Source organism: Rhinolophus ferrumequinum, chromosome 6 (genome assembly GCF_004115265.2).
Source record: "Rhinolophus ferrumequinum isolate MPI-CBG mRhiFer1 chromosome 6, mRhiFer1_v1.p, whole genome shotgun sequence".
Classification (NCBI taxonomy): domain Eukaryota; kingdom Metazoa; phylum Chordata; class Mammalia; order Chiroptera; family Rhinolophidae; genus Rhinolophus; species Rhinolophus ferrumequinum.
In genome coordinates, this window is record NC_046289.1 from 29,706,597 (window position 1) to 29,733,381 (window position 26,785).

General features: G+C 32.7%; 1 protein-coding gene across 17 annotated transcripts in view; it reads right to left on the reverse strand.

Moving 5' to 3' along the window:
* Nucleotides 1-26,785, reverse strand: part of GPHN (gephyrin) — a 438,119-nt gene that overhangs the window by 259,130 nt on the left and 152,204 nt on the right. For all 17 annotated transcript variants that reach the window (XM_033107419.1, XM_033107417.1, XM_033107412.1 and 14 more), the window contains exon 4: nucleotides 1,728-1,820. In XM_033107419.1, the coding sequence (XP_032963310.1) occupies nucleotides 1,728-1,820 (93 nt within the window). The remainder of the gene's footprint in view (nucleotides 1-1,727; nucleotides 1,821-26,785) is intronic.

The window sequence follows — 26,785 nt, forward strand, 5'->3', positions numbered from 1 at the left end:
TGTTAGTAGGTAGCAGAGCCAGAATTCAAAGGTTTGAATTTGCAACCTAGCATTATTAACGTGAAGCTCCACAGAATACAAAATACTAAACATTGTGATGTAAATTATTTCCCCACAATTAAAAATAATGTTGTTATCTGGTTATGAATGAATTCTGTCAGAACTTTTTTTGTATTTTTCTGATATACAAATAAGAATTATTATGAAAGTATCAAACCATCACACAAGAAATAGTGAGAAACATAATTTCATTTACTTCAGACACTTATCACCTGACTCCTAAAATCAATGCCTTTACATATGTAGACAATTTTCTTACAAACAGAACAAAACAAAACAAAACACAAATATACCTCTACAGGAGATGGCTTCCCTCCAATTGTACCTTTTAAGTTAGTCTCATAGTTTAAAAGAAATGTAAAAATTGGCCAAGGACTATTTTCCCTTAGGAACCAGAAACTGAATAAATTATGTAAAGATGACTTCTCTTTTTTTAAGCAGTTGAAGTTAACAATTTCCTGAAACAACTCTATTCTGATTGATTTAAAAACAAAACCATTTTATTTATAAGCTGAATTATAGTAATAGCCAAAAAATGTGTGTTGCGACCTTTACATAGAATAGAAAATGTTTTACAACTTGTTTAAAAAGTTTGCATTTTCATATACTAGAACAGTAGTTCTCAAAGTTTGAAAGTATGATCTATGGGCCAGCAACATCTGCATCACCTGAGGCCTTGATAGAAATACCAATTCTTGCACCCTTTGCAGATTTTACTGAATCAGAAACTCTGTGGGTGGGTGGGGCCCAGCAATTTGAACAAGCCCTCTGACTGTGGTGCAGCCTAAAGTTTGAAAAGAAGGTAATAATTATTTAAAAGATGCAGAGCAAAAGTATCTTGCTGTTAACAAGATAGTAGACACAATAGTGTGCACTGATTTGAAAATACAAACATATAGTTAACATCAAATTAAAATTCAGCCAAGAAACACTTTTATGGGAGATTAAGGAAACAACGTCAAAAGTGGGAATATAAGTTTGCATATGGTTTTGAAAGCGACACCTGGTTTATAGCTTCCTTAAAAAGAAAAACTTTTTCCTCTGTATCAATGAGCTCTGCTTACTCTTCTTTCCCCAATTCCCCCCCTGTGCAAAGGTTGAGGTGATTCTTGTGGCATGAAGCCTAGATAGTAATTCTGCTTTTTGGCTTATTAAATTCTGCATTTAAATTCACATTAAAAATGGTGGAATATACAATACTTTCTCACCAAAAGTACTGTGAAATTGGCATAAATATTCTGTTGCAGTCATCCTACTGTGCTTTGAGACGAGTGACAAGGTTATCAAAAGAAAAGAGAAATCAAATATATTTCGAATTATATTAACAAAGACCAGATGCCACACTAAGAGTCCGAGTTCTGCTGTCACCTCTTTGGCAATACGCCTCAAGTTCAGCTGATACCACAGACCCAAAACAACTGCAGCATTACCTTCTAGACCAGCTTACTCTTCCTTATACTATATCATTTCTAGTTTAAGTCCAAAGAAAGAAAGAAGCATATTTTTAGATAGTAAGTCTTCCACAGCAAAATGTTCACATTCTTAGAACCACACATCTCCTGTTCAGCCTAGCAGAATTAACAAAAATATTATAAAAATATTTAAAAGAATTAAAATAACATGAATAGTTTAATCCTTGAATATGAGAATGGCATATTTTAACTCACCTCTGGAGTGACATCTCGTGGTGCAAACCCTGTTCCTCCAGTTGTTAATATCAAATTAAGTTCCTTTTCATCACACCAATCTATCAGAGTTTCCTAAAAGAAAACAGTAATAATGTCATATGCAGAATGACTTGCCTGCGTGCTCAAAACATCCATATGCTCAAATACTTTATATACAGTAAGGAAAACAGATTGTTTTCAACAATCAACATGAAAATTTTGAAGCATAATTCATGGAACAATTTCACTGTTGATCAAAATATACTGTAGTTTTGGGTATTTATTTTACCTATTATAGAAAGTTACGAAGCAAGCATCAAATTCTTGAAAGTAAATGAAACACAGGAAATACCACAAAGAGTTTATAATTAATGTTTTTGTACTTACATGGCATACCTGAAGTTCTTTTCAGCCATTCAAAATATATTCAGGTTAAAAAAAAAAAGTGAGCACTTAAGCAGGGGGAGGAAGGTGGTCGATGAGGGTAAAAGAGATCAAATATATGGTGATGGAAGGAGGACTGACTCTGGGTGGTGAACACACAGTGTGATATGTAGATGATGTAATACAGAATTGTACCCCTGAAACCTATCTAACTTTACTAATCATTGTCACCCCAATAAACTTTAATTTTAAAAAAAGAGCGCTATCTATGTGTTAATTGTACAACTCATTATTAAAAACTATACCAATCTTACCAGGTAAATAGTCAGACTTCAATTTATACTGAAAGAAACAGACTCATTCATTTTTTCATTAATGGATTCTGAGCGATCATGAAACTTGCTTGCTCATGGGTTCACAAACTAGGAGGAAGAGGTAGGATTCAAACCAGATCTGTGGGATCCTCAACATGTGTTCCCCTACATTTTGTCTGTGATCGAGTCAATATTTTCTGCTAAGTTTCAAGTTGTTTAGAAAAGTTTTACATTTTTTCAAGATTTATTTTACATGGTTGCCTTAAAAGAAAGGTACAGGAATAAATTATTGCTTAAAGTTTTTTTCTCCATACCAATACTATGATACTTATAGATTAGAATTACACACCATAAAATTTTAGAGTTAGTAGAGACCTTAGAAGATTTGCCTCTTCATTTTCCAGATAAGACAACTGAAGTATAAAGTGGTTAAATAATTTACTCAAAGGTACCCAGCTAGTTTGTAAAGAAGTTTATCTAGGATCTCTGTCTGCTTACACTATTGGTAATTCCATTCATCCATCCTACATTTTAGCTATTTATTAAAAAGAAGTATGAAGTGCTCATTTAAATTGTAATCCAATATTTGCTTTGGTAGTATGTTGCTTCATTATCTTTTTAAAATTCAGGTCCAAAATTTAATGATACAATTATATTATTTAACTGCTGATAACTAGATGTTAAACACAAGTAGTGGACTAATACCTAGATGTAAAATACAATTCCCACAGTTGTCAAATTCATCTGTGGCACAAAATGCAGGATAATTAGAAGGACAAATTCAGGAACTAAAAATGATTTTTTCCCTATCGCACATTTCTATTTCATCCTCGTACTATAGAAATAGAGAGCTCAAAGCTCCAAACGAAGCGGATTTTCCCCTGTTGATGGCAACAAATTATTTTTAAACAATATAAATTCTAGAGAGTCCCACTGAAGAACTTTCATCTGTGACATAGTTATAATTTTGTAATGAGGAAAGCACACAGACATACACACACAAAATCAATGAGTATTATAATAAAGGTTATTATGAAGTGGTTTCACAAACCAAACTTAAAATTTCCAATGTCCTGTGCTTCTGTTTAAAAAGTTGAAAAGTGTAGATACTCATCATTCTAAGTAGCTATTATTTCTAGTCTATAAAACAACAAGTTGACGTCACAACTCAGCAATGAAATTGATCTTGTTCTCCCACTAATGAATCCTAGAACACTTTAGATTTCTTTAACATTCCTAAATACTGCATCCCAGTACTGGAGTGCCTGTGTCACAGCTTTCTCATCTCTGACCACACTCCATTTACATCAGATCTTCAGAAAAAGTGACATGATATCAAAGTTTTATCAACAAAATACTTAAACACACAAAAATATCTAATGCCAAAATTCAGTATTGTCAGTACCAAGAGGGCATTCAAAATTTTCAAATTTCAAGATGCTAATAAAGTTAAAATAGTCACTTTTTACTGAAGAATGCTACTGTGGCAATAGGCAACACTTCCTCATCACATAATTTACCCAATGATTAAGTAAATATTTACTGAGTACCTACACCAAGTATTAGGTATTAAGAGTTGAAAAAATAAATGAAAGACTAACCGTGGGTTCAAAGAGTTCACAGTCAAATAATAGTTCTCAACCTTGATAATACACGGGAATCATCTGTGGAGCTTGAAAAAATACTGATGCTTGGGTCCCTTCTCTGGGGTGCAACCTGGTCATTTAAAAGCTTCCTTAAAAGGTAATATTTAAAATGTAGCCAGGCAATTAAGAACTAATAGTCTAAAGTGAGAATCAGTTCAGTTACCTGAAGGTGAATTTCACAGCTGACTCAACTGAGTAGGCCCACAAAAATGTTATACAGCTTAAGATTAGTTGCACCACAGGAATATTACTTGTTTTTCTACTCCCAGGATGGATAACTGGTAACACCTACTATTACAGACTTCTTTCATTTAAGTAATATTTGATATCTTGAGCTCAATTAAAGAGTGGTCAAAGGAACTCATACAACTCAACAACAAAAAGACAAACAATCCAATTAAAAAATGGGCAGAGGACATTAACAGAAACTTCTTCCAACAAGACATACAAACGGCCAACAGACACATGAAAAAATGTTCAACTTCACTAGCTATTAGGGAAATGCAAATCAAAACCACAATGAGATAGCACCTCAAACCTGTTAGAATGGATGGCTATCATCAACAAGACAAATAATAAGTGCTGCAGAGGCTGTGGAGAAAAAGGAATCCTCATACACTGTTGGTGGGAATGTAAATTGGTACAGCGCTATGGAAGACAGTTTGGAGGTTCCTCAAAATATTAAGAATAGAATTACCTTATGACCCAGCAATCCCTCTCCTGGGTATCTACCCAAAAAATCTGAAACTATTTACCCGTAAAGATATATGTGCTCCAATGTTCATTGCAGCTTTATTTACAGTGGCCAAGACAAGAAAGTGACCAAAGTGTCTTTTGATAGATGAAAGGATAAAGAAGTTGTGGTATATATACACAATGGAATATTATTTTGCCATAAGAAAAGATGAAACAGTACCATTTGCAAAAACACAGATGGATCTTGAGATTATTATGCTGAATGAAACAGACAGAAAAAGTCGAGAACCATATGATTTCACTCATATGTTGGATATAAAAACTGAAGGCAACAAAGGAACAAGCAAGCAAATAAAGAAACGAAAACTCATACACACAGACTACAGTTTAGAGGGTAAGTGGTGAGGGGGAGTGGTAGCAGAGAGTAAAGGAGGTCAAATATATGGTGATGGAAGGAGAACTGACTCTGGGTAGTGAACACATAATGAAATATACAGAAATGCAATATACAGATGATGTAATACATAATTGTACACTTGAAACCTATGTAGTTTTGTTGACCATTGTCACCCCAATAAATTTAATTTAAAAAAAGACAAAATAAAAAGATTGTTCAAGTATTTGAGAAGTAATACTTTGTTATCTGATATTTAGTTGTGTAATGTGCACGTGTTTTTCATACAAGCAAAAACTAGTTAGGCTTTGGACTTTTAAAACAAAATAGCAAGCCTATCATTTACTAAGTTGGTTTCCAAAACATAAGGATTCTTCTTCAACCACCAATATAGAATACAAGTATTCTAGGCACCTAGTAGTCGTAGAATTATTTAACAAGAAATTATTTCAGGGCATACTTTTATTCAGGTACTTCATTAGGTAACAGGGGTACAAAGATGATAAGGCACAGTCCTTTGTCTCAGGAGTCCTGAGTCTAGAACCTTGCTACTAAAAGTATCATCTGAAGATTAACAGCATTTGCATCACATGGGAAATACAGAATCTAAGGTCCCATCCAAGACCGACTGAATCAGAATCTGCATCTTTAGAAAGATTCCTCAAGGTGATATATATACATACATACATACATACATACATATATTATTACACACACATTTATATCCCATATATATATATATATATATGCACATTAAACTGGACTAAATATGCTTTCTAACTATGTATGACTCTAGATGATCTGAGTCTATTCTTCTATCATATTAGGTCACCTAAAAGCAATTTATCTTCTATTTGTTTCTGCACCCGTAAGACCCCTTTATTCTGAGAGATAACTTAATATTTGGCTGCCTCTACCAGATAGAATGTCACTGAGATTTCCGCGTAAGTCGCCTTTATGAAAAATTCCTTTGCATCTGTTGCAAAATTGAGGTTAAAGGCATTGTTTATTTTAATGATTAATTTTCCCTTATGTTGAAGGTATTTCTTTAAAAATGTATTGCCTTGAGCTTCCAGGTTAGCATAGTAGAATGAAGTTTTATCACAAAATTTCCCTCTCATCATTTAACAAAAAAGAACAAAAAAGAGTAAAAACTAGAGAAGAAAACCTCCACCAACAACAATGCAAAAAGAAAAAGATTCATGTCATAAATCTTAAAAGTTGGACAGTCAGGGAAAGACATGAAGAAACTTTGAGAAGCATAATGCGGATGGTGAGGCTCCTAAAGCTGCTTTGGCTCCCAAAGAGTCATGTGGTGAATTATGAAAATTCTGAAAATTCTCACTAATACTATCAAATCAAGAGAGATGCAAACTGAAAGAGGCTCCTCATCTTTTTCATCTTGTAAGCAACTGCTCGGTGAAACAGATGAAACAAGGGGCTGACTCTGTGACCAAGATGAAGGTTCCAGGAACAAATGCACACTGAATTAGAGAACTGATCTGAAACCTAATGATACCCCCACATAATAGTACGTTAAACACTTATCTAGACGGAGAGACTCTAGTATTGGACATTTAATAAAATCTCAAAGAGAAAAGCCGAATATTCCAAGAAAGATTATATATTGTCTCTGGTCTCTTACTTCCTCCACTTTTTCTCTGTACAAGTCTGTCCGGATCTGATATAGTCCAGGCTGACTTTATCTTTCTTCTTGTATCTATGTAATGATTCGTGAAATAAGCTCAATTTGAGGACTGGATATTTTTCAATCAGGTTTTCAGGTGTGCGTGTGTGTGTGTGTTTAATAATCATATATTAAAACAAAATTTGAAGGTAAACAGACGGTTGGTAGAAGGAAATTTAATAGTGCTCATATTCTTACCTTTCACAGCAGGGATTCAGCCAATTCTGTCTAAGATTTAAAAGGGCAGTTAAAACATATGACTGCAATCTATTAATGACTTTCCTAATTTTTTTTAACTTTAGAGAGATGTATGTTTAGCACATAATATCTCTTGTAATATGCTCTTTTATTCACTTTCCTTTTCTCCTGTTTAAATGAAATAAAATGCTATTCTGTATTAGCTTCAAAGAATTATCCTAATTTTGTATAGCTATGTCTTTCACTCAATTAAGCATCCATGCAATCTTCAATCTGTAAAATAGGTATAGAAAGATGTTGGAATGTTTTACAACTAATCTTAATAATGGTTATTTCTGGGTAATTAGATGAAGTGCATTTTATTTTTTACTTCATTTTTTGCATTTTTGGAATTCTTTATAATGTGCATGTATTATTAAAAATAAAGGGATTTTAAAAATGGAATTTTCTGGTATTTGTACTTCATTCTGATAGTCAGTACCTTAACGTCTCCTTTCCCCTCATTCTCATTCAGCTCAGAAAAAAAATTTGTACCCTACAACTATGCATATACTACTATTGTAGATTATATATGGCCATATATTCTTTATAAATCCTCCTGTCGAGAGGTGGAATCTATTTTCCACAACCTTTGCATCTTGGCAGTACTTGTGACTTTGACCAATAAAATGGGGCAGAAGTCATGGTGTGTATGTGTGTGTGTTCTGATACCTGGGTCTCAAAAAGCCTCACAGCTTCTGCCTTCATTCTGTTGGTAAACTTCTATGAAAGGAAGCCCAGGCTAAATAATAGAATGATGAGAGATCATGTGGAGAGAAAAGCCTAGCAAAACAGACACCACCAAGGCCCCAGACATCTGAGTGAGGTCATCTTAGATTCTTCAGCCCCAGTTGAGCTGACAAATTATTTCTGACACATGAGCGATTCTAGGTAAGACCAGAAGAAGATACAGCCAGCTGGGCTCAGCAAACCTACAGATTTGTGAGAAATAATAAATCATTGTGTTTTTTTAAGTCACTAGGCTATGTGATGGTTTTTAATGCAACAATACAATATAGATATAACTACTTTCATAGTTAGCATCTTTGTATCCTTCTCATTTTATGGTTATTTCCAATTTGTATTTTGTTAGTCAGATGTTTACACATCCTTTATAATAAACTTCCAAATAGCTCTGAAAGTAAAGTTGATGTGAGTTACATTTAAATAAATTGGCCTAAAGTCTCAAGAACAGATTATATCATTTAATCACTGAGTTTAAGAAATAAACAAACAAACAAACAAACAAACAAAAAAACGGCATGACAAATGTCCTTGACATCAGGGCTCACAGGTATGAACAAATTAATATAATATGGTATAACAATCAATCATGGTTAGTGCTATGAAAGCGGTATGCCCATCTTAAGAAAACTGTTTTACAGATATATGCATTTATTAATATATAACATTTTTTACCATGATCAGAATGAAAACCATCAATACAAAGATTTTTAGCAATTTTTTTCTCTTGCCCAGGAGTAGAGAACCCAACAAAGAGAAAACTAGGACAGAAACAGAGCTAAGGGGAAGTGAGCTTAGAAAAGCCATCACTCTCTACATCTACCTGTAGTCACATACACATCTGTTCTTAACAGATTTTTTTCTTTCGCCTACATTGGTAGAAACATGAATCAATAAATTAAGCTGACCTCACCAATATAAAATCATTTATGAAATCTCACACTTTTCTTTGGTCCATTATAGAGTTGATATAACCACCTAACAAATTCCTATCTATGCTTAATGAGGCACAATTTTAGAGTAATCTCTGTAAAGTTTCCTCCGACTCCTCTGGGCAATTTGTTCTCCATGCATGTGTTCTCTGTTATTTCTTTGGAATAGCACTTGACATACTTTATTAAAATTTATTTATTTACATGTCTCCTCCTCTCTATGAGTAGTCTCCAAAATTTTGATCATGCATCTCTATCAGTAAAACAATTTCTAATATACCACTGGACTAAAATATTTAGCATATCACACTTAAATAGAAACTTTGAAAGATGAGATAAAGGTGACATAATATTTAAAATAATGTTGCATTTTGTCTTACTAATTAACTGTGCAAAAATGTTTTTCTCACTAATTTTTTTATGAGAGCAATGCAATACATTATTTTAGAAAATCTTGGTTGAATACTTTGTGATATGCTAATTACAATTTTAAAGATAGTTTTAAAAAATAAATAGACTGAAATGGAAGATGTACATTACCTACTAAAGCATTACATGACCAATTTTTAGTCTCATCCACCAAATATGCAAATGACTCCTTGAAATGGGACTAGTAAATTTCCATCTTTCATGATATTAATTAGTTATTCTTACAAAATAATTGGAAGATGTTACTTTATAAATATTTTAAACAAATAGGTCCAAACTCTACAACTCTTCAAATGGAAGATTTTAAAATGGGTTAGGATTTTGTTTCTTAGTTTTTTAGTGTGCAATTATTAGTTTTTATAAATGACACAAATATCATTGCCATTAACAAAGTAACATAATACAATTTTAAGTATCCAAGTTCTTAACACATGCTTTTTTTCAGCATGTTTTTATATTTTCAGAAAAACTTCTTACGATCTTCTTTCATATCTTTTTTCCAAGTTGTCAACTGAATTAATTTAACTTCTCATTTATTTTTCTGCACAGATTCTACCATTCTTTGTCCATTAGTTTTATCTTATCTGTATTCATGTATTGTATGGACTAGAAATCTCTCTCTCTGGTCCTTTTGGCTTTGTCATTCTAATCCCACACCACGTTAAAATTAACATTCTAAAAATATATTTTCCTAAAACCTTTTTAAAAATAGCTTTTATCCATTGGAGAAAATTTCAATACATTTTCTCAATATTTGTTAATATAGTTGAAGCTTTCACTAGGTTCTTCAAAAAGTAAATGCATCAACATCTAAGTATTACTTTGTCTTGTGCACCTGAAACTAAGTAAAAAAAAAAATTGTAATTCTCAATATATACTGATAACAAAAAAAAAAAGTAAATGCAAACAATAGCTATCATCTACTAGACTAAAGTACATAGCAAGTGATTACTTAAATGAGAAGTATGAGTTACTGGGATATTTGGGAGGTTGTAAGGACACAGGATAATCAGGTGTCTTTATCCAAGGAGTATTTATGCATTACTTTTCATACATTCATAATTTCCATTTGCTTGTATATAAACATTGTATACATTTATAACATACATATTCTAAGGTACATCTATGTGTTTATAGAATCCTTAGGACACCTCCTACTCAGAGAAGATCTCAAAACTAAGATTTTGTTGCATTTCAAATTATTATTTGTTATTCTCACATATCCACACACAAAAAAATGTCAAACCAGGGTACCATTTCAGGCTAACTGTATCTTTCTCCTTCCAAGAAAATGAGGACTGTTCTTTTATTCAAGCGGTCTGATACTTAATCTGTAGACTATAGAATTTCAGTTTAATTCTATTCATTTAAACACCAAGTAATAATATTTTCAAGCACCGTATGTACTACTCATAAAGATAATTTAAATGAGTGATTAAGCTCTATTCATTGTATTAATAAATGCAATGTAAGACCCTGCAGTGATTGTGTCAAATGATTGTAAACAACATATTACTATTATTTATGATAATCCTTTTTTTCATACAGTATAAATGTCTTTTATCAATATGATTTTCTCAATCTTGACTAGACAACAATACATTAATGCTCTCACTGCTGAAAGAAATAAAAATGAGTAGATGCAACTGGATCACATTCCTATTTATCCAAATATAATTAATTTGTGCTTGGGAATCTCTAGAGTGTTCTTCTGAATGAAGGTAACTTGGGTCCACATTCTGTCATCATCACAACAGTATGGGAACACTGTGATGTGATGAGGACTTAGTAACTGAATTCCTTCACAGAATACCATGGATTTGCTCCTCATGATGGAATCTCACTGGTGCAAGTTAAGAACTTGGCAGAGTACTCAGCTCACAGTAAGTGTTGAATAAATGGTTACTTTTGTTATTTTCAACATTATTTGTGTTGGAGTTATACTAAATATGGAGATGTTCCACAACCTTACAAGACCCAAGTAGAGTCAAGTAGAGTCAGGGTTCATGGTAATCCTTTTTTCACTAACTCTGAAAGAGCAAAAAACAAAATGTCATTTTTTAAAGGAAAGATAAACTGTAAGACAATAATCAAGTGATTTATAGAGCTAAATGGATGTAAAAGATATGTCTTCTGACAACTTTTTTATCCTATTTTTCTCTAAGGTGTTCCCTGAGCTTAACAGCCAGATCTTATGCATGTTTTCACTCTTCAGTGATCTTAATATAATAGGTGACCTAAATAAAGGTAATGATTCTATTGACACACATAAAGTTTGTTCTAAGATTGACTGGATCTCTTAAGAGGACTTCGGAATAAATAATTAAAACCATATAATAATAAATCAAACACATTATCTCAAGATGACTCTTAACAAGAATCCTTAGGAATCTACACAATATAAGAAATGCAATTTCAGGCTTTCTCCAACCAGGCATATATTTGCTACCTAGGTAAAGTGAACGGCTGAAATATAAAAAGCAAACAAAAGAACTCACCAAAATTCCTATTAGAATTTCAGAATTAATTTGCTCTGTATCAAAATGAAAGGGAGCTATAATACCAGTTTGAGAGTAATTCAATATTAGGTATTCAATATATTTCAATCAACACTACCCCATATACCTATAAGGATTTTTCAGAGAGACGGGTCAATATATCCAAAACCTCCAAAAGATTAAGTACAACTGCTCTAGCAGGCCACACGATATAATCACACACAGTCAGGCACTACTGGCTTATCACTTAGGAAACCACGTAAAGGTGAATGAATATGCATCTAGATTATATAACAGTATTTCTTGGCTATCTTCTTATTTCCTGACCCTAGTACATCCTGATCTATCTCACATACATTAAGATCAGGAATTGTAAAACTAATTATGTAAACTTACAATCTACATTAAATTGTTACGTACCTGTCCTTTAACCTTATCATTTTCTCACTATTTAGCCCATCCCATGGATTAGGCTTACTTAAAACACTTTGTGTATTTGTGGGAAGCCTTAATCTTCTTTTTTTTTTAAAAAAAAAAAAAGCTTTACTGAGATTTTTTTCACATATCATAAAGTCATCCATTTAAAGTATACAGTTCAGTGGTCTTTAGTATACTCACAGTATTGTGCAAAAATCACCACAATCTAATTTTAGAATTTTTCAAACTCCAAAAAGAAACCTGGTAAAAATTACCAGTCACTCTTCCTCTTATTGGGAGGACCTAGGCAACCACAAATGTACTTTCTGTCCCTATAGATCAGACTATTCTAGACATTCACAAAACTGGAATTATACAGCATGTGGTCTTTTGTGACTGGCTTCTTTTACTTACTGTGTTTCCCCGAAAATAAGACCTAGCCAGACAATCAGCTCTAATGCGTCTTTTGGAGCAAAGATTAATATAAAACCTGGTCTCAGACCGGGTATACTATACTATACTATACTATAATATAATGTAATATAATAATATAATAAATATGGCTATAATATAATAATAACTGGTCTTATTTTACTATAAGACACAGTCTTATATAACATAATATAATATAAGACCGGGTCTTATATTAATTTTTGCTCCAAAAGACGCATGAGAGCTGATTGTCCAGCTAGGTCTTATTTTCGGAGAAACAAGGTAGCACAATGTTTTCAAGGTGCATACATGTTGTAGCATATATTGGTTCATCATTATATTTTTCCAAAATTATTTTATTGCGGTAAAAAAAAAATTATATAAGAGTTGCCATCTTAAACATTTGTTAAGTGTATATAATTCAGTGTCACTAATGACATTCACAATGTAGTGCAACTATCATCACTATCTATTTTCAAAACTTTTTCAGCACCCCAGGCAAATCACCAATCTTGATTCAGTGTTTGCTTGGCTGCTATGTAGACTATTTTCTGAAACAGAGTTCTGAAAAAGTTGGTTCTAAGAGTTTCTGCTTGCTTTAACACAGTGATTCAGTGGAGGGATGGGAGCATGGAGCTTTAAAATGAACTATTCTATTGCCCATTATTAATTATAAATAAATATGCTATATTACGTAGGAAATTTACCAAGGTAAAACAGTGCATTATCTTTAGTGTAGGCTCTATCTCAGACCCAAAGATGATTTTGCAGAGTAAGATTTCTGAATATTTTCCAATTTTTCATTTATTCTAACTATAATTTACACAGTATAGTTCCATTAATAAACACTACCAGAACTTTCCCCCAAAAATAACGAGGTATAAATTTTATTAGGTTGAAAGGTAATCCAACATGCTTTGAAGTTTTATTTAATAACTCTATCTATTTATTACATGATTTCATTACTATCATCTTAAACTGGCTCATGTGCGACCCTGAATTTAAAGATAAAAAGATACTTTCAAAATACTTTTTAAAAAAATTTTCAATTACAGTTGACATTCAATATTATTTTATATTAGTTTCAGGCATACAGCATATTGGTTAGACATTTATATAATTTGTGATTTATATATAAAGTGATCCCTCCAATTAGTCTGGTACCCACTTGGCACTATACATAGTTATTACAATATTATTAACTATATTCCCTATGCTGTACTTTACATCTCCATAACTGTTTTGTAACTACCAATTTGTACTTCTTAATTCCTTCACTTTTTTTCACCCAACTTTTCAGCTCCCTTCCCATCTGGTAATCATCAGTTTGTTCTCTGTATCTCTGAGTCCACTTCTGTTTTTTTCATTTGTTAGTTTATTTTGTTCTTTAGATTCCACACGTAAGTGAGATAATAAGGTATTTGTCTCTCTCTGATTTCTTTCACTTAGCATTACACCCTCCAGGTCCATCCATGTTGCATCTGTCAGAATGCCTATCATCAATAAATCAAAACACAAGTGTTGGTGAGGATGTGGAGAAAAGAGAACCTTCATGCACTATTGCTGGGACTGTAAACTGGTGCAGCCACTAATGGAAAAGTTTGGAGGTTCCTCAAAAAGTTAAACATAGAACTACTTTATGAATCAGCGATTCTACTTCTGGTTATTTATTCAAAGAAATACAAAACACTCATTCAAAAAGATGTATGCGCCCCTATGTTCCCTGCAGTGCTATTTCCAATAGCCAAGACATGGAAGGAACCTAATTACAGTTATTGTATGTTTCACTTCTAAAATTTTCATTTGGTTCTTTATAATAGTTCCTATTTTTCTGCTAAGATTTCCTATTTCTTCATTCATTATAAGCATATTTTCCTTTATTCCTTGAGCCTGGGTATAGTAGCTGCTTAAAAAATCTTTGTTAATTCCACTAGCTGGGTCACCTGGGGTTAGTATCAATTGATTATCTTTTTTCTAGATGAATAATTTTGGACTGCATTCTGGACATGATGCATGATATGTTGAAGAGACACTAGATTTTGATATATTACTCTGAAGAATGTTGGTTTGTTTTTATTTTAGTAAGCAGATGATGGGTAGACTCAATTCCATGCAATTCTGCTAGCTGTGCTGCTTGTAGTTTACCCAGCACCTTCACGGTTCAGAGGTCCCCCAGAGATCTAGAAAGCTTATTTACATAATTTGAGGCTCCTTCCTTGGCTCTCACCTTTTCAGGATTTCCCTCCTCACTTTAAAGCAAATGTGGTTGTCCCAAACTCTGTTCTTTGGGTAAGTCTGAAGGTTTGAGCTGCCAGGTAGGCCAGAGTGGGGCCTACTCTCAGGCTAAATGTTATAAAGATGGGATACTCAACAAGTGCCTTCTTCCAAATGTCAGAATCTGCTTGTTTTTGGTCACTCTCCACTGCTTTCAGATAGTTATAATTTGTTTGGTCCACAGTTTATTGTCATTTGTGATAGGAGCTTCTGATTGGGGCTATTGAGTTATACTGGACTGGAGCTTTCCCCCAAAGCAGTTTAAACTTCTATTATTTTATTTGTCAATAAAATTTAGTACCCCCTCTATAAATCTGGCATTTCCAACCATTCTACTCACTACTATAAAATAGGCAATGTGAAAAAATTTAGTAACTATGTGAAAAAAGTTTGATTAAATGTGTCATCTGTTAAACAATTATAAATTAGGTTCTAGAAATGACAGTTGGTGAGAAAAAATGTTCTGTTTTTTTACCCTGTTCTTAGTTTTTGTTCCACTTTTAATTTTTTGGGCGCTAATGAGAATAGTCTTAGTGATATTTATGAGTCTAAAAATGTATGCTTATTAAAAAGGCAAAAATAATTCAATCAACATAAAAAAGTCTGAAGAATTGAAAATCACCAATTTTACCAGATAACTTATTTTAAACCTTTGTTAATCATCCTTACATAAAAATTTCCATACATAAATAAGTACACACACCATATCAGGTGCACACAAACACACAGGTGTTTTTAACTTGCTTTTTGAATTTGACAACATGTCAAGTTTACTATAATGATTTTTAAGTCTACATAATCGTCTATATTATTTAATTTAAAAACTCTACTGATAAACATTTATGCTGTTTTTGGTTTTTCACACCTCTAAACACTGTTTACCCTTTATAAATTTTTGAACTGTGAGGCATTGGGTTAAGAAGAAAAGGTAATGAAAAGGGAACAGGCTTGGGGGCAAGACAGATCTGGGTGCCTATTTCATTTCCAGTAGACTTTCTAGCTTTATGTCCATTGGCAAATTACCGAAACTCTTTAAAAAATATATAATAGGAAATATAAGAACTTCTGTGATAATTATATCACCTTCTCTACAACATCAATAATAAACTTCTGATGAAGTTTTGTATATGATGTGGCTTTTCCTTTGAATATTTCATTTTATTCCAGGTTGAATATTGCTAGAAAAATAACTGGGTACCAATAACATATTTTATGTAATTAATTCTACTTAAAAATAACAAAAACATCTGCAGTTTTATTCACTTATATTTAGCTTTATGTGAAATATAAAAGGTCTAATTTTCAATAGCTTTTACAGTAATAACTGTCACTGTGCTTTAATTTTCCATTAGAATACCATGGTTAAAAAAAAATCTTTTTTAAGATGTTACAATATTATGTATATATCCATTAGTAAAGAATAGCAAAGGAAATTCATTCTAGTAAGGTTAAAGAAAGCGTAATATTCTGGTGGAATTTTAGCCAAGACTTCTGTGTAAAGATATTATATAATATCTAGTAAGAGAAACAATAGAACATTGATCTATCTATAGGCAGCAAAAAATAGCAAAAAGATAGGTAGGTTTAAACTATCTTTTCAAAGACAGCCAAGAACTGTTTCCTTTACCAGATCAGACTGTTCTGATGTTGAGAGGAAAATTACCTATTCCACATTATACAATGGTAATGCTAAGCTCTGTTTTTTTAAAAAGATCACTGAATGATCAGAAATCTAGCAGAGAGAAGACCTGTAGCAGCTTGATATTTCTTATATTTGAAATATAGGTAGTTTTTCTATCATTCCTCTGTGATACTCTTACTCTGAGGAGAAGATAAAATAGGCAAAAGGGGCTCTCAATTAAGTGAATAGAAAAGATGAGAGATGAAAACCATCAACGGTGAACAAACTAGACAAAACCACTAAATTATTTGGTTGGGGAAATGAATAAATTTCCAATTATAGGATCTTACTTGCATGCCTTAACATTTAAGACCCCCAACATTTATTATTCCCCCAAAATATGATTCTACTTTTGAATTCTTTATCTCAGGTATTGGCAGTGTTTTTCATAAAGTTGTGTAAGCTAAAATCCTGGCTTAATCTTTATTTCTATTCCTCACTTCTCAAGTCTCCCTGGACCATATCACGTAACTGTCATTTATCTTGTGTTTACAATGCACCAGGTTCGAGATAAGCACTTTACAAACATTTTATCCTCACAACAATAACAGTAGGTTTTGTACCCCAAAAAAGGTATGTTAGGAAAACAAAGAATGGTTAAGACACACACAAGGCCACACACAATTCAGTGAAGGTGCACAGCTTATTTTATTAACCTCCCATACTTTCAACTACTGTTGCCACTGGCATGAGCCTTGCCTTTATCATTGTTCATCTTACCTGTTATAAAAAATTTTACACATACATTTAATGTAGAAATTACATTTTATAATTAAATAAGAATGTCTCTTGCACTAGACATTGAAAGTCTTCAAGATCATTTATTTATTCAACAAATACCTATTTATTCACTAACTATAACTGAAAAGATTGACAAGCTGACACATTCAAATTAGGAATTTCTATTTATCATACTTTTAAGAAGGTAAAAAAGGGATGCCACAGAGTAAGAGAATAAATGTGCTATATGTATCAAAGAACTCATATCCAGAATATGTAAGGAATACCTACTAATAAACGTGTATGAAAAAGACAGTTAACCTAATATTTAAAAAGTGGAAGACATGAACAGTTACTTCACAAAAGAGGATATTGAAATGTCCAATAAACATATAAAAAGATGATCAGTATTATTAGTCACCAGAGAAATATAAATTAAAAACATATTTTGGTATCACTATTTTCTGATATGATTAAAATGCAAAGAGCCTGATGATACTAAATGTTAGTGAGAATGTGAAGCAAACTAGAGTTCTCATAAAAACTGGAGTTCTCACTGGGAGTATTTGCTGATGAAAATATAAATTCATACATCTACTTGGGAAAACAGTTTGAAGAATCTAGTAAAATTATTCATTTACATACTCTATGAACCAATACTTCTAGATTATATCTAGTCTGATATTAGGTGGATATCTAATAAATATGCATACATATGAGCACTAAAAGATATTTGTTTATTTGCAGCATTATTCACAATAGCCCTAAGCTGGAAACCCAAATGTCCTTCAACAAAAGAATGGATAACTAAATTGTACATTTAATAAAACAAGAAACACAGCAATGATCCACTGATAAAAAGTTCAAAACAGGTAAAGATAATTCATGGTTCTAGACGTCAGGATAGTAATTATTCCTGGGGAGGAAGGAAGGTGTAGTGATTGGCAGGAGGCACAGGAACATTTCTGGGATGCTGTTAATATTTTATTTCTTTATCTGAGTGGTGGTTACACAGATGTGTTCACTTGTGTGATAATTTACAAGCTTCACAATTATGATTTGTGTGCTTTTCTATATGTAAAACTCCTATAGAACATTATACTTCAATAGCAAGTTTATTTTAGGAAACAGAACCCAAACAAAAGCTACGAAATCGGATTAGATAACCAAAGGAGTTTAAATATACAAAAGGAACAAATGCTAAATAAATTATTATTGAATAAATAACTGGGTGAATGAAAGGTTTAAGGACATTTAGGAATAGCATTCCAATTAAGAGAAGCGGGTACTAGAAAATAACACATTGAAGTAAATGGTTCCTCAGTGGGTTTGCAATATTCATGTAGAAAGGCTGGGTGAATGATGTTTCCTATCTATGCTCCTACTAAATCTCACTATCATAAAAGAACCCAGATACGGTTTGAATGTGACTCCGCCACTACTTACTATGTGACCTTGGCAAATCATTTAAATGTTTTTTTGCTTGACTTTTCTCACTTATGAATAGGGACAATAACAACACCCACGTAGTATGTTTTCTTTATGAGGAGTAAAATGAGTATTTTAAAGCAATTACAACAGTGTCTGATTGTTGGAACATTAAATAAACAAATAAAACAGAATCCTGGCAAAAAAAAGTTTTACTTTGTGACTGTATTTTACTAAAGCTTACTTAAGTCAATCAACTGAAAAACTACTAGATATAATAACAGTGCTTCATAAAAAGCAGTTAAAAGATTTATAGACAAAAGAACTAGTTTTTTCTATACCCTAGCCATAATCATTTAAAAAATATTATACAGGAGTTTTGCTGTTTGGTAGAAGGCAGTAGGTCACAGCAGATCGATACTTATACAATAATGAGTAGGAAAAAAATCAGATAATTACAAAAATTCCACTTTAAAAGACTCTGGAGAGCTACAGAAGCAATAAATTATACAATAATAACATTCCATAAAAGGGGAAACTTCTCTGAGTTAAACTGATAATTTCTATCGTTTCCCATCTTCACTGGGGGTATTTGCTGATTTTGGCCACAGGGCTGACTTTTCCAGACAGAGAATCTCTGCTGGTAGGAAAAGAAACCAGAAAGTTCTGATACATTTAGAAATTGGAAACTTGAATAAACTCAAACACATGGCTGATTTTCTCCTTGGAATAACTGTAGATTCTGGTGCTGTACACAAGGAAGGGGGAGTGACATCTGCCAGCTTTTGAGGCCTATATTGGTTGGGCTCCTGGCTAGAGAGCTAGGCTGGAACTATGAATATAGAACTAAGTCTCCTATCGTCATTCAGGCATGAGGAGATGGAAACCCACTGTATTCTCAACCCATCTCTAATCCAGTTCAATTACTGATTGGATTGGAGTGATCAGTTTCTCATACTGTCTGCCTATCAGTAGAAAGGGAGAAAACACTCTATGATGGATGATAAATCTTTATTACCAAATGGTTTTTTTACACACAAAATAAATTTATACAAATTACTTAGCATGCAAGGAAACAGGACCCTATATTAATATAAAAAACAGATAAAAAACTCCACAACAGATACATAAGGAGTTTGTAGCCACAAATTTTAAAGTAAATTATGATTAACATATTCAAGAAAATAGAAGATAAACAAAATAGATGAAATGGAGATTTTATCAGAAAACTGGAATCTACAAAAAATTGAACATAATAGGACACAAAATTACAGTATCATATGATTATATCAATAGATGCAGAAAAAGCGTTTGACAATATACAACATCCATTTATGATTAAAACACTTAATAAAATGGGCATAGAAGGAAAATACCTTAACATAATAAAGGCCATATATGACAAACCCTCAGCTAAAATCATAATTAACGGTGAAAAACTGAAGCCCTTTGTTCTATGTTCAGGAACACGATAGAGCTGTCCTCTATCACCTCCGCTTTTCAACATAGTATTGGAAGTCCCTGCCAGAGCCATCAGGCAAGAGAAAGAAATAAAAAGCATCGAAATTGGAAATGAAGAAGTTAAATTGTCACTTTTTGCAGATGACATGGTGCTATATATAAAAAACCTTAAAGACTCTATCATAAAGCTATTAGAAACAATAAACGAATACAGTAAAGTTGCTGGCTACAGAATCAACATACAAAAGTCCATTGCATTCTTATATACTAACAATGAAATCTCAGAAAAAGAAATTAAAAAAAAAACACAACACAATTCCTTTTGCAATTGCAACAAAAAGAATAAAATACTTAGGAATAAACTTAACCAAGGATGTGAAAGACCTATACAGTGAAAACTATAAGACATTTTTGAAAGAAATTGAAGAAGACACAAAGAAATGGAAAGACATTCTGTGTTCATGGATAGGAAGATTCAACATAGTTAAAATGGCCATATTACCCATATACAAATTTAAAGCAATATACAAATTTAATGCAACCCCATCAAAATCCCAATGGCATTTTTAAAAGAAATAGAATAAAAAAATCATCAGATTTCTATGGAACCACAAAAGACCCCGAATAGACAAAGCAATCCTAAGAAAAAAGAACAATGCTGGAGGTATCACACTCCCTGACTTCAGCTTGTACTACAGGGCAACAAAAATCAAAACAGTATGGTACTGACGGAAAAATAGACACACAGACCTACGGAATAGAATCGAGAACCCAGAAATAAGCCCATATAAATATGGAGAGATAATTTTCGATAAAGAAGCCAAAAACATACAATGGAGAAAAGACAGCCTATTCAATAAATGGTGCTGGAAGAATTGGAAAGCCATGTGCAAAGAATGAAACTAGACTGCTGTCTGTCACCGTGTACCAAAATTCACTGAAATTCAGATCTAAATGGGAGGTTTTATCAGGATTAAACAATGTCAACGCAGGTCAGAAAACACAGAACACAAGAATATTAAACTCAAAGACAAATCAACAAAAAGGTATAAATTGATGGAGAGAAAGTAGAAAGAATAAACAAATGAAATAGGACAAAACAAATAAGTGAGACATAATCAAAAGGTCTAATATATGTATAATTAGATCTCAGAAAGAGAAGACAGATGGGAAGAAGCAATAGTCAAAGACAATGTTTAAAAATTCCCTCAAATTGATGAAAGATACCAATAAAAATCAGTTATTACTATTAGAAATGATAAAGATAATTATCAGTGTATAAAAAGGTAACAGATGCATGCTATAATACACCTTGGAATAAATTAACAAAAAAACCCTCCAAAAAAAACCCAAAACAAAACACAGTCATAGTATATATAACAAATAAAAGAAAAAAACTGAATAATAAAAACTATTCAGAAAAGATTTGCCTAGTTTTCCATCATTTACATGCAACACTAAATCCAACCCACTGCAGACCATCTCAGAAAGTTTTAAAGCACTGGAATCATACAAAGAATCAAGCACTTTATCCCGTTATTTTGTATAAACTGTATCACTGCATAACCTAATAGTAGATAAGGGGAAGCATATCTATGTATAAACACATTTTAGCTAATAAAATAATTTCAATTGTCATTTCCTTTGATTGCTGTTTGTATGATACATTGTTTTCTATCCTTTTAATTTCAACCTATGTGGCATCGTTCAATATACAATCTCTATAGTTGAGACTTTATAAAATTTTTTTATCCAGTTTGATGGTGTGTGCTTTTTGATTGAATTGTTAAATCCATTTGCATTTAATGTTATTATTGATATAGCTGAATTTACATCTGCCATTTTACTTTGTGTCCTGTTTGTTTCTTACTCATTCCTCTATTACTAATCCACTCTTTTCTTTTGCATGAAGTGAATATTTTCTAATGTAACATTTGAATTCCTTTGATGATTTTTTTGACCATATTTAATTGGAGCTATTTTCTAAGTGGTTGCTCTAGAGTTTACAATGGACATCTTATCAGAATCTACTTCAGGTTTATATTAACTTAATTCATGAGATATAGAAACATTATTCCTATATTTTATTCCTTTTGTTCATTATTATCCATGTTACATATACGAGTACATATTTGTACACACAAATATGTATGCATACACACATACATATGTTGCTATACATTGCTATAATTAATAATTATTATCTATTAAAGAGCTGAGAAAAGAAAGAAGACAGGTACTATACATATTTATAGGTTGTTATATGAACCTTCTTATTTACCATTTCTGGTTTTCCTATTTTGTTCTTGTGGATTCAAGATACCAGCTGGTGTTATGTTCTTACTCCAATGCAGCTTTGCTTTCCCACCTACCTTCTTTGTGCTGTTATTGTCAAATATATTACATTTGTATATGTTACAGGCTCAACAAAACAGCTACGTGTGTACTGTTTTATACAATTTGTTTTTAAATCAGTAAAGAGAGAACAAGAAATATGCATTTATGCTGTCTTTTATAATTATATAATTATGTTTACCAGTGTTGTGTGTGTGTGTTTGAATTACTGTCTGTGGTCATTTGCTGTCAGCCTGAAGAATATTTTTTTAAGTATTTCTTTCACAGTGGATTTGCTAGCAACAAATTCTTTTTTGTTTATCTGGGAATGTCTTTATTTCATCTTCAGTTTTGAAAGAGTATTCCTATATAAAAGATTCTTGGTTTGTTGACAGGTTTTTTCTTTCAGTATTTGAGTATGTTATCCTACTGCCTTCTGGCCTCCATTTTTATCGATGACAAGTCATGTTAATTTTATTGGGGCACGTGATGAGTCTTTTTTCTTACTGCTTTACAATTTTTTCTTCGTTTTGTCTTTTGGTACTTTTACTATGATGTATGGAATGGAATGAATGAATGTTTTTGTCTCACCAAAATTCGTATGTTGATGCCCTAATCCCAATGTGATGCTATCTGAAGTTGGGTCTTTTGGGAGGTAATTAGGTCATGAGGGTGGATTTCTTATGAATGGGATTAGTGCCCTTATAAGAAGAGGCCAGGAAACTAGCTAGTTCTTTTTCTGCCATGTAAGGATACAAGTCAATTCTCTGAGACCCAGATAGGGTCCCCACAAGAACATGGCCACAATAATGTCACTCTGATTTCAAACTTCCAGCCTCCAGAACTGAGAAATAAATTCTGTTATTTATGAGTCATCCAGTCTATGGTACTTTGCTGCCTGAACTATCTGAATGGGTGTGGATCTATTTGAGTTTATCCTATCTGGAACTGATGGAGCTTCTTGGATGTGTAGATTAATGTTTGTAATTAAATTTGGCAAGTTTTCAGCCATTATTTCTTATAATAATCTTTTGTGCTCTTTTCTCTCCTTCTCAAACTCCCATATTCATATGCTAGTGTGCTTAATATCTCACATTTCTCTTAGGTTCTGCTCATTTTCCTTTATTCTTTTTCCTCTCTCTTCTTCCACTTGCATATTCTCTACTGATCTATCTTTAAGCACACTGATTCTTTCTTCTGCCAACTCAGAACTGTTGTTGAGTAAGACGCCTCTAGTCAATCTTCCATTTCAGGTATTATACTTGCAAGTCCAGAATTTGCATTTTGGCTTTCTTTACTTCTTTCATTATGGTGTTCTATAAGTTTTCTTAAAAAAAAAAATATTTAGATAGACTACTTTGAAATTTGTCTGTTAAATTCAACATCTAGAACCCACAACAAGCAATTTCTCTTGTCTGCTTTGTTTCCTGTGTATAATTCACACTCTCATATTCTTTGCATGTCTGATAATGTTTGTTGAAAACTGGACATCTTATATATTATAGCAACTCTGGATACTGACTCCCATCCCCCTTTTCAGGGCTGTGTTGTTGTTGTTTTATTATTTGTTTACTGCATTGGCTAGGCTACTTTAGTAAAGTCTATTTCCAATCACTATGAAACATCTGATATTGTCCCTTAGAGGGTACAGCCAAGGAATGCAGTCACCTTGGGATGATAATGGTTTTTGTAGAGTTCTCTTTATCAGTCTTCTTTCCTTGGTCTCTCTGTTAAGCTATTCTATTGCCTCTTTGCTAGCACACCCAGCTGTTACGTTCCACTCATTTTCAGCCAATTGCACTATTGTTTTAAATAATGCCCAAGAACATAAATTGCTCCACAGGCTGATCCAATTAAATTCAGGCAAGATAGTTTTTCAATCTAGTCTTTGAGGTGTGTTCTGACCCAAAGAGGACTTTATTTCAGCTGTCTCTTTCTCAGGCTCTTTCTGATAAACTAACAGATTTATCTTCTTGCTCTTGTAGAGCAATTATCAGCCTCCTCTTAATTGTTTATCACTACAGTCTCCATTGCTTTCCAGAGTGACTTTAGACTTAAACTTCCCCATATATTCAGTTTCAAATAAGGCCACTCCTTGGAGAAGAGTTTCAGAACAATAGGTTCTTATGGATTGCCTGGGATAAAAATCTTTAAGCCACTGTTATAAGTGCTGTGTAGGGGTGGTAGCCTTTGGTCTTTTTAGCTTGCCTCTCCTAATGCAGATGTTCTGCCCAACGAGAGGCCCCTAGTATTCCCAGTCTGCTGCTTCTGGGCTAGAGTTTCCATCCTATGAATGGGGACTGTGTGGAGGAAGTCCTTGACCTTTCAGCTGCAATCATCAGGAACTTAATCTCTACAAGACAGAGTTGGCGGCATCATAAATGATGAAGGCCTACCCATCTTGGAGATATACTGTATCTCTTAATTTGGAGCTGAGGGGAGAGGCCACACCTACCCAGACTGAAGTTTCCATCAAGCTGAAAAGGTGTTAGGGAGGAATCAGGTTATGACGAAGTGCCACAGACTCTCACAGTTTCAGCTGATCATTAGATTTACTTTCCTCATTTGCTGTTGTGCTTAGAACAATATCCAAATAATTTAAGTGGTTGTTTCTTTATAATTATTATTGCCAAATATGGTTGATTCATTGGGGAATGGGTCCAACAGAGTTCCTCATTCACAATCTGCAGATTTGGCAATAATCCAATTTTAAAAGTATCTAATACCTCAATTATGTTAAAATATATAGGTAATATTAAAATAAACTATATAAAGAAAATATTTCATTTATAATAGGAAACAAAAATAGGACATACCTGAAAATAATTTTTAAAGAAATTGCAAAGATCTATACGAACAAGACTAAATGACTCTACTTACAGACTTATATTGCATTTCTAAATGTGAATACTCACTACTGAAAAGATAAACAGTCATGGGATGAATAACGTTTCAGTCAGTGATGGACTATATATAAGAGGGTTCCCATAAAATTATAATGGAACTAAAAAATTTCTATTGCCTAGTGACACATAGCACAATGCATTATTCACGTGTTTGTGGTTATAATGGTATAAACAAACATACTGCAGTGCTAGCTGTAATAAAACTACAGCACATAACTATGTATAGTACATAATAACTGATAATAAATGACTATGTTACTGGTTTATGTATTTACTATACTACACTTTTTATCATTATTTTAGAGTGTACTCTTTCTACTTATAAAAAATAAAAGTTTGCTGTAAAATAGTAAACCATGCTATGTCGGCAGCAGCCTCATACACATCTCCTGTTTACTGTCTCTTGATTGCATCATTTCCTCTCTTGCTTGATTTAATCTCATGTTGTTCTGTACAGTAACATGCCATACAGGTTTATATCCTGGAGCAATAGGCTATGCCATGTAGCCTAGGTGTGTAGTAGGCTATACCATCTAAGTTTGTGTAAGTACCCTCTATGAAGTTCATGCGACAATGAAATCAGCTAATACTCAATTCGCATTAATTGGCGTATGACTGTATTTGCTTTCCCAAATAACTGTAAAGTTAATGAACTTTCATCTAAATTTTTGTATAGTTTTTCAAAAAACCTACTTTGTCTCATTTTTTTGCCCACTTTCTAATAAAAATATTTTTGTTCCCGTTGAGTTTGAGAGCTTTTAGTATCTTCTACATAGAAGCCCTTTGTTGGATATGTAGTTTGCAAATAATTGCTCCCAGTGTGCAACATTTGTTTTCACTTATTCACAGCTTCTTTGTACAGCAAAAGTTTAGATTTTTCATGGGTACACATTTATCAAATTTTCCTTTTATAAACTGTGCTTTTATAGTTGAGTCTAAAAACTCTTTGCCTAAGCACAGGTCTTGAACATTTTCCCTTTTACTCTCCAACAGCTTTATGTTTCACATTTAAATCTATTACCCATTTTGAGTTAATTTTTATATCAGGTGTAAGGTTTAGGTGAGGTTCTTTTTTTTTTTTTTTGCTAATGGATGTCAAATTCTACCATCATTTGTCAAAAAGATTATCCATCAAATTGCTTTTGCAACTTTACTAAAAATCAATTGAATGTATTTGTGTGAATCTATTTATGGGTTCCATCGATATATGTGTTTATCTTTTTGCCAATACTACACTGTCTTCATTACTGTGGTTAACAGTAAAACTTACCATTGGGTAGAACTAATATTTCCACTTTGTTTTTTTCCAAAATTGTTTTAGCTGTTCTAGGGTCTATGCCTTTCCATATAAATTTGGAATAAATTCATGTAACTGTTTATCTACAAAAAACAAACAAACAAACCTGTTGGGTTTTTTATAGGAATCACATAAACCACCTGTATG